This window comes from Morone saxatilis, unplaced genomic scaffold (genome assembly GCF_004916995.1).
Source record: "Morone saxatilis isolate NCDOM2014 unplaced genomic scaffold, NCSU_SB_2.0 Contig22, whole genome shotgun sequence".
NCBI classification, from domain to species: Eukaryota; Metazoa; Chordata; class Actinopteri; family Moronidae; genus Morone; species Morone saxatilis.
Genome location: NW_023339785.1, coordinates 14,305,407 through 14,315,520, shown reverse-complemented (window position 1 = coordinate 14,315,520; position 10,114 = coordinate 14,305,407). Strand labels below are relative to the sequence as shown.

The following is a 10,114-nucleotide window of genomic DNA, read 5'->3' as shown; positions in this document are numbered from 1 at the left end:
GTGTGTGTGTGTGTGTGCACGGTTGCTGTGAGGACGCTCATGCCTCATCCCAAGTGTGTGAAAAACAGGGTAAAAAGGGGTTAAAGGTAGACTGATAGGGGGACAGAATAGAAAGAGAGACAGAACGAGAGAGTAATTTAGAGCAAAAGACGTAAAAAGAGAGAGAAAAGTAAAAGAACCAGCAACTAAGAGGGACTACATGTATATCTGATGCTGTGCCAGAAATGAAAGTACTTTAAGTGGGCCGCCGTGATAAAAGTGTCGGTAGAGCTAAAAGGTTGCTGCTGTGCTCAGCTACTTGTTTTCTTCTCTCTCTCGAAGCAAATACTCATCTTCTCTTGCTGTTGTTGTCTTTGATAAAGACTAGTTGGGGATGAAGAAATGACGCCAGTCACACGGTCTCTCTCCATGTAATTAAAATGTCTATTTTATCAACATAAATCAGCTATGCTCTCATCTACACAGTTCAGTAAACGCGCAGCCAAAATATCTTGGCAAAATAAAGCGTTTTAATTACATGGCAGTCAGCATGAGCTTGTCAGATTTTTTTATCTGACTTTATTTTCCAACAGCTCTGTAGACTTGTTCAACCTTGATAACACGGTCTGCATGTGTAATCTTATATTTTCTGTAATGCGCACCAATTTTCAACGCAGCTAGTAGTAAGATATTTTTCACTGAACATAGTGCTTATAATATTGTTATGTAATGTTTTGCTCCCAACTAGACCAGCCAAGTCAGTCACTGCAAACAATGCTTAGAGGTTATTTTCACCTGTATCTAATCCCAAACAGGCAGTTTTTAACCCACCAGGACTGTTCAGGTGATGTCCTGTTACTCCTGTTGGGAAGCATCACATGCGCGAAACATCAAAAGCTTATTTTGTGCCCTGTGACAACCCACAGAGAACACAACTGAGTATGTGTAGGTGGAGAGAGCAATAACAACTGTAACTCCAGCTGTCATGAGAGCAAAACTCTTTCCAGTAGGCTTGTTTCTAGTGCGAAATTGCTATTTTTACAATTTCTTCTATTGCTGTTGAACATCATTGCATAATGTTAAGTGTAGAGAGACCTAAGTTTTCAGTGGCTTATACCAAAACCTGAAATTTATCAAAAATAATTCAGGAGCAATAATTCATTTAATGTCAAGATGGACACCCCTAAAAAAATAGTATGTGTAATTAATATATATATATTAATATATATATATATACATATATATATATCAACACAATATCTGTAGTAAAAAAAAAATAATATTTCAGATATCAGATTTGTACAGTTAAACCCCTTTGCGGGCTTGTGTAAATATTTTACATCTGTTGTTTCTGCAGTCGCAGCTCATACAGAACTGGTCAGGACATTAACAACTGCCCCACCTGCCAAAAGACAGCCTGCATCATCTACAGGTAACCTGATCAAGATAATGAGCTTACTGCATTACATAAGTGACAACTCATTCTTTCCTGGAGCGTAATAAACAGCCCAGAGACATCTCCTAGAAAACAGTATGCCTTTGGTAGCCTTGAAAATTTTTTATCCCATTGTTTTTTTAGCTTTCCCAGGTTTTTATCACTTATTCAGCACATCTTTCTTTATTGTTTTATTTTTCATTAGCCTTTCTTCCTGGTATCCTGCTGTCTCTGCCCTTTTCTCCGAGTCTGATAATTGCACTTTTCATACAATATATCCTTATTATATGAAAAATGTGAGACTACAAGTGATGCACCTCATCAATATTGAAATGAATACTCACTGTATTCTAGAGATGAGAAGAGGATGCTCTCTCCAAGACAGTTATTTACGCACAAAAGAGTATTCTGTGCAAACAAGCAAATTAATTTAGTACTTAAATGATGTGTCTTTTCTGTTTCAGTCGTCCCTTGTGTGTGTGACCTCAATAAGTAATTGCATTCTTAGATCTTCTATAGCTTTCGGAGCTGCACCCTCACAATCTGATACCACATACTGTAGTTTAATCCTCCCATCACCTTCATCCCATCCTTCTCTAATTCTTTTCATTATGTAGATCATTCCATCTTTTTTTAATTCTATGCCAGCTCAATCTCCCTCTTTCTCTAACTTTTAATCAAACTGGTTTCCTCTATACATCCTTACCTCATTCCATCTGTCAATTGGCAAAGCTATAATCACCTGTGCCCCACTCCCACCCAACCTCCAAGGTTCTTTCTCTGCACTGTGCACACATAAGCTGGAAATGTAGGTTTTCACATATGCAGTAGCTTAATTGAGAACACAGAAACAGAACAGAAAAATATTTACTTGCTTTAACTGTAATAATCTGGCATCTAAACCTCTGTTTAGTCCAAAACTTTTTGTGTGCATGTATCAGACCAAAGCTAGGCCTGAAGCTAACTCTGCTTGTTTGCAATCACATATAAACCAGCCTTGCAGACCACAAGGGATAAAGACACATTTTACAGGGCCTGTATCTCTCCAGCTCTGCCTGATTCACAAAAACACTCGCCTCCCAGCAGCCCCGAATCTGCATCCCTCTTGTTTTTTTAACTTTCTATTCCTCTGTTGATACATCCAGCTCCTTCTTCCTCCTCATCCGATTCTCTCCTCCCCTTAATATTAATTAACAGGATCCTTAGCCCAGTAAGTCATAATGAACCCCAAGGGGAAAGAACTACCACATGGTAACATATTCATCCACCCATATATCCATACTGATATACACAGATGTGAACGAAAACACTTCTTCCTTCACTCTGCACAGAGTCATATGCAAGCACATCAACAAAGTTGAAGACAAGGAAGCACAAACTGAACACATTTGGTCACACACAAAATACACAGCTAGCTAGAGCTGACATGATTAGTCGATTAATCTGTCAACAGGGAATAAATTGGCAACAATTTTGATTGATTTTGATCATTCAAGTAATTTTTTTAAACAGAAATGCTACAGATTCTCTGGTTCCCACCTGTCAAATGTGAGGATATGTTTCTTTTCTCTATTTTATACCTTTGTAAACTGAATATTTTTAGGACTGTTTAAACTTGTCAACTTTGGCAATAACAACATAAACAACAAATGGAAATTAGTTTACATAACCATTCACTTAAGCAGAAGAACGCAACTGCAATTTTAAATGATTATTTTTAAATTAATCTGCTCTTCCACTGGAACTAAGTTCTAAAAAAGCAACAAAAAACCAACAAAAAAAGCTTCCAAAACGAAAATCTAACATTCAAAACGTGTGTTTGTACAGATTAGCAGTCTACGATATTGGACAAGACAAAATGTATGTTTACAGGACATAAAGTACTATTATTTTCTATTTATGTAACTCTTCTTTCTTTTTATAAATAAACCTACTCTGTAATCTAAGAGTGAGCATGCAGTGCAAAGAAACCTGTCATTAACACATGAGAACATCTAACAACAGTAATTAAGACATTACAATACTTTTAAAGACCTTGAATTTAGATATCCTCAGACATTTTGAGGACTTTTTTATGGGCCTGAGGCTATGCTGATCTCAGGAGTACATTGCTACTTCTCACATCATTATCATGTACCCTTTTCACTCAGTTTCAGAGATTTTCTTTCCCGCTCCACTTTCCCTTTGTTTTTCTTGCACACATGCAAATATAATCATGTATCCACAACAAGAATGGCTTTTTCCGGCTTTTATTAGATACGTCTGTGCACACATTTCATATGCATACTTTCATGCACACACTCATACATACCAACAAACAAAGGAATGAATATATTTCACGCTATGTGATAGATGTTAATGAGTCTGCTTAATGAATCTGCTGCTTAATCACTTTCCTACTCACATATCAGTGTAAGTTTCTTTTTACACACACTACATTTTCAGTCACCCATTTGGACAAACTCACATAAAAGTCAGAAGTACAAGAGCTCTGTTTGGTTGATTGGACAGCAACATCCTTATCAGACCCTCAGAGAGGATTCTGGGTAAGGACGATGGCAGATAGGGAAAGAGAGACACACAAGCAGAGGATAAATTACGCGTAGGACTGAAACATCCATCCTAATGATTTGTGGTGAAAAAAGGGGTTTTGATGTGGGCTGGCCGCCTGAAGATGTTTTGCCATTGTCAGTCCTAATTAATCTGTATGATGAGACACAAAAGGGAGAGGAACTTTTGACAGCCCCTCTGTTTTTCTCCCAAAGCTTAAACAACTCAAACACATACACACACAGAGATACAGTATATGCAGCCACGTATACACGACCAACACCTAAAGGTATTCTCACACATACACCTAACCAAAAAGATATACAAGTGACATGCAAAACCTAAACCTTAACACTGTCCACTACAGTACATAACTAACCTTCACTTTAACCAAAAAGAGAAGGTTTAAAAATTTAACAGCTTCTCTCAAGAGCGGAGGCAACAATTACACAGTCACGCACATGTTTGCTAAGATGCTGAAGATGACAGCTTGCAGAACTAACTAAAGGCAGCAGCTTTATCCACCGTGCAGTAATCCTATGAACAATGGTGAGACAGAGGCAGATATTGGTAGAGAGGTAGTTAGAAGGATTGAGAGAGGGGGAGGTTGAAACCTAGTGAAGTGTGTGGATAAAGAAAGACCTTACAAAGAAATGTCTTCCATTCTAAGACAAGATATATATACACGTTGTGTGTGTGTGTGTGTGTGTGTGTGTGTGTGTGTGAACAATAGCTAACTGTGTGTATGTGTAGTCATAGTACATGTGCTTTATCATTTATTCATGGCAGCCATCTCCCTTCCTCTGTGCCCACCAGAGCTTTTACTTCCTCTTTTATTTACCTATCCCCTTACTCCCTCCATCTCAGTGCTCTTTCACAGGGAGCTTAGACCTTTCCGCCCTCCTCTCTCCACGTCTCTGGTAGCCCTCATCCTCTCCTCCTTTACCTCCTCCCTCTGCCTTTTTGTTTCCATCCTTTATTCTGCAGTGACCTCTCTGCCCTGTTTCATTAAAGCTTGCCTTTCTTTCATCTATCCATCCCTCCAACTCCCAGAAGAGAGTCAGTGTCTCTCCTTTCATAAGTCCCTGTACAATCCTTTTTCCCCTCACTCAGCCGTGGGCTTGTTGTAGAAGATGCACACGTTGGATGTCAGGGGAGTACATATGTGTTTGTACAGTATATGTGTATGAGTAAGTGTGTGTGTGTTTGTGTTGGGATGTTCGAATAAAGGAGGAGGGGAGGGTGGGTAGTTGTCTTTGCTCTCCTTGCCTCATCATGTGGCTCATTAACTCCAGATGCCAGACCCTATGCAGCTCCACCCTGATAATTCAACTCACACACAAACATATTCTCTCACACACAAAAACACAGTTAGGAGAGAGAAACTCAAAGTATACTACACTATGACCTGCAGCGGTGGACACTTCAGAGACGGTGAGGAAAAAGAGCGTGAGAGAGACGAGAGGGGGGAGGGGAGAATGAGAGAAGCATAGAAAAAGAAAGCCAAGAGGGTCTGCTTTGAACACATCAGAAGAGCAAAAAAAAAGTTTCTCCCTTGCTCCTTCCTTCAGCTCCTCCATTTTGCAAATTCTCCTCTCCTCTTCTTTCCTTTCCTCCCCTCTCCTCTTCTTCCCTGCTCTCTTTTTGATTCTCCTCCCACTTCTCTCATCTCACCAGCCTGTGATCTATTGGTGCATGAAGCGCAGAAGAATACTATGGACGTGAAATGAGTGCTGAGTTGAGACCTGTGTGAAAGTGTGTGTGTGTGTGTATGTGTGCGTGCTGAAGGTGCACATATCTGAGTTAAGAACACAACACGATTTTACATCTCAATATAAAACTGCATTATGCGTAAGTACTACCTCTCTTGAAGGTGTTGTCAGCATTTTGCGACTACATTTGAAAACTCCTTCGCTCACCTTTCTCTCAATCCCTCTCTCTCTCTAATCTCTCTTTGTGCTCAGCAGACCTCCACTTGTCCTCGCATCCCTCTGCTCATCTCTTCTCTCTCTACCTCTCTCTCTGCCCCCACATCTAATCTCTTTTTGTGAAAAATGAGCGATATAAATAAATCTGACTTGATTTGACACTACCTCAACCTCTAAACCGTGCTCCCTCCTTCCTCTTTAACTGCTCTCTCTCTCTCCTCTCCAGTGTGGAGCATGATTTCCGACAGCAGGAGGGACGCTTACAGGGGGTTATGGAGGCCCTGGAGGGGGAGTATGATGTGCCTGCACCCGCTCTGACCAAGCCGACGCTAGCCCCTTCCTCCTCCAGCCGCCCCAGCACTAAGGCCCGTGTCAAGAAACTGCGGAAGAAGTGTTTCTGGTGGCTGTAAGCTTTGGAAAAACCCGCACCAAACTTTTTGGCCATATGATTATGTTTCAGGAGACCCCAAAGTAAGTTTTGGAATAAAGCATCTATCTCGTGGTCCTGTGGGTGCGTTTAAGTGCCATTCAAATCAGTGTGAGCATTTTCCAAGCTGCATTCCTGTAAATGGCACTTTTTCCACCTCAGCTCTGAAAATATACACCAGGGGACCAGGTAATGATCAAGAGAAAGAGGAAATGCACTAAAGGAGGAAAATATGACCAAAGGAGCTGCTGAACTTTCCTCTCAGATCCGTCTAAGAGGGAGATCACCATGACCTCCCCTCTAAGGAAACCAGACTTCAGTGGCTAATTTGTGATTAACTTTTGACAAAAAGTGAGGATATTGTTTTCCCATAACAATTATGTAACGGAGAGATGAAGCATTGACACTTTGGATGACAGACAGGCGTACTGTTTGTCACTTGGCTGTCTAGACAGATGGGCAGATGTATGAATGAATTTTTATGCCAAGATGGATTCACGCCTACAGCTCAGAATGAATCTTCAAAGAAATTTTGGCAATAAGCAGGGAAACCCAAACTATTTTGAAAATCCAAGGAATTTAACAACTAATCGGAATACTGTGTCTTTGGACGGCTTCACGGCCAAAAACTGAATGTAGCAACAACTGAAGAGCTAAGAGCATATGAGTGGAAAACAAGCTGATGAGCTCTCCGGAAACAAAGAGACAGCTCTCTGGATGGATATCAGGGTTTTTGGAGAGCACAGAGGAGATTGTACTAAGAATACATTAGGAGACAATGTGATAGGCAGCTGATCATAGACTGACAGGCCGTGTCAGATAATTAAAAATTCTGTCACTGTTGTCTGACAGAATGATTGATTCTCTCCTTTATTAACATCCAAAATGGAAGTGTTTTGATGTAAGCTCAATCTTGTTTCAAGAATTTTCACACACACACACACACACACACACACGTGCGTACAAATTCATGGCACAACATTACAGACATTGACACACACTCAGCATATTCACTGAAACACAAGTACACACACACACACAGTACATACACTTGTGAACCAATGCAAACTAGGGGTAGACCAATTATCACTTCATAGTTAGTTATTGGCCTGTATTCATGTTTCAAAGACGTATCAATATTTGCTAAGTCTGAACTAATAAGACACCTATTAAAACAAATTGTGCAAACGAATGCTGTGTTTTCATGCAACATATGAAGAGACCAAAACCATCCATTTCATGTGATTCAGCACCCACCAACTGAGTGCATACAGTAGGTTACCTAGTACACAAACACTAACACAAAAAACAAAACATGTCCAATCTTTTTGAGACATTATTCCCAAATGACAAACATCACGCTGTTCACATTAAATATACAGCAGATGATTATTGCCATATCTAGCATCTCTAGCATTCATGCCACAATGCCGTTGCTAGTTGATTCATTAGGCTACAATAGAGCAACAAAAGTTGATGATAAAAACATACACTGCAGGTCTACACATCTCATCAAAATGTACAAAAAAACATCAGATCAAGTTATGCAATCCTATTTAAAAAAAGAATGTCATAACACAATTGATAGAAAAAGATGGTATTTTATAACAAACTATATATTGGCAAACATGTCTTTGATCAAAATTAAATCTATAAAAAATTATGTATCTGTCTATCCCAGTTGCAAACACTCACCTACACCCTTACTTTGGCCACACATAAACACACACCATTTGCACCTGCGTAGTTCACAGCAGTTTGAGCTTAACCACTAATCTCTCAAAGGTCTACTTCAGCTGTTTCTGGGTGACAAGTTGCCACAAATTAGAATCCTGGATGACACCACACTTACTAATTAAGAACACCACTATGTGAGCCCCCACAATGACCCTCTCTTCCTGATCTTCCTCTTCTATGTACAATAAAAGTGTGTATTTTAAACAAAATGTGCTGTTGTTGACATACTTTGTTTCAGAATGAATTTGCATAGCAGATGAGAGCTAATGGAAGGTTGCCTTTCTTACTACTCCACTTTAAACAGAAGACAAACAGATGCATCTGTTTACAGAAAGTCAAGCATATATAGCGCTTGTATGTACTTACAATTAGGGCATGCTCTCGACCCATTGTGATGACTGTCCGGATGATGATCCTCAGGAGAGACACCACAATGTCCTGGATATGTTGAAATGTTTCCCCCTGTGAATAACGGATACAGAGCAAAGAAAAAGAAAGAGAATAGCAGAGAGGGATGGAGAGGAAAATTAGATAAGGAAACAAAAGATTGTACGATTTCCTCAGGTGAAAATACACACAAAAACACACATGGATACAGAACAGAGATTCGTTAGGTTTTGTTTGTGCAGCCGTTCTCCCCTCTCATGAACTCTTCTCACTGTGAAGAAAACAAAGTTTTCACACACAGTCCAAAGCTTCAGTCTGGCTCCAAATGAATGGATGGCAGATCAAATGAAACAAGAAAGAGAATATAGTCTTCTGAAACAGAAACTTTTTAAAATCCGTTCACTTTTGGAAAATAAACCTCACCAGAACATTCGGTTAATCAACTTCAGTGTGGACATTTTAACCACAAAGGCTTTTGACACTTGGATGTGGATTTTTCTGTGCAGACCTGCTTTCCCATTCCTATCTTTTCCCGTGCCCTTTGAAGCTACTGTTCTGGCATGTTTCTTTTCCTCCATCTGCCCAGAGGGAAACAAAGGGGATGATCTAATAGTATGTCTGTATTTGTACTCAGACCTATCCCAAGTCAAATGACTGTTACCTGGTTAAAATATTATAATTATGGTCACACCAGTAGTGCACTTACTGCACCTTACTGCAGCAGCCCAGGTTCGAGTCCAGCCCAGACCCTTTGCTGAATGTCACCCTGCATGACAAATACATTTGACAAGTGTTGTCAGACATTAAGACCAACACGTTAACTGTGGTGGAATGTAAGGAAGTAATAGATTTGTCTGCCATTTCGGTTGTTTCACCTACTGAAAGTGAAAGGAAAATTTAGGCTGTGGATACAATTTTAAACTAAAATTGTCGAGCCTTATAACTACCATAACTGTTTAGTAATAAAGATAAAAAACAGTTTCTTGAACCTAGGAGTATGTGATGTACATAATTCTTTTATCACCATCGTCACTATATACGTAATTTTATAGTATAATAGTATTTTTTTTGTAACTCAATTTAAAACTAGGTGTTAGTTAGCAGTGGTGATGCTGACAAGCATCATATCGTGATATTTTAAATTAATTACCTCAATATCAATATATGATCATATTTGGCGCTTAAGGTAACTCTGTCAAACTATATTTTTTAATCTGAATATGATGACCCAACAAGAATATAAAACGAGAATTCCAGATGATACTAGATCTTTTATCACAATATAAATAATATTTAGATTTATAAACCTGCTGTACTTGAACCTTAAACAACCTTGATATTAATTTAACATTGAACCTGCAGAAACCTGATCAGAGAAGCCTTAAATAAGATAACAAATTTAAAATTTTCAAATAAATACTGAAAATGGCTTTTAATGGCAAAAAGACCAAGAGATCGGGTATAGGTTTGTAAAAAATAAAAAACAAAAGAGAGAAAAGAAGTCATCAATTTGTAAACTTTAAGTTAACAGAAATTAAGACTAACTAATGACAAACATAAAAATAAACAGGGCAAACCCCTTTATCAAAAGTAAGCATGTAAATGTAAAATATGTACCTTTTCAGAGTCATAGCTCCATGCTCATGGGACAAAACACACACACACACACCT

At 39.0% G+C, this 10,114-nt stretch overlaps 2 protein-coding genes across 2 annotated transcripts in view; one reads left to right on the top strand and one right to left on the bottom strand.

Annotated features, from left to right (window-relative positions):
• LOC118333862 (protein INSYN2B) overlaps positions 1 to 6,302 on the top strand; it is a 9,276-nt gene extending 2,974 nt beyond the window's left edge. Inside the window, exons 2-3 of the mRNA XM_035669664.1 lie at positions 1,337 to 1,411; positions 6,119 to 6,302. Coding sequence (XP_035525557.1) covers positions 1,337 to 1,411; positions 6,119 to 6,302 — 259 coding nt within the window. The remainder of the gene's footprint in view (positions 1 to 1,336; positions 1,412 to 6,118) is intronic.
• Positions 1 to 10,114, bottom strand: part of LOC118333861 (dedicator of cytokinesis protein 2-like) — a gene marked incomplete in the record, with an annotated part of 95,202 nt that overhangs the window by 41,996 nt on the left and 43,092 nt on the right. Inside the window, 1 exon segment of the mRNA XM_035669663.1 lies at positions 8,423 to 8,518. Within this exon segment, the coding sequence (XP_035525556.1) occupies positions 8,423 to 8,518 (96 nt within the window).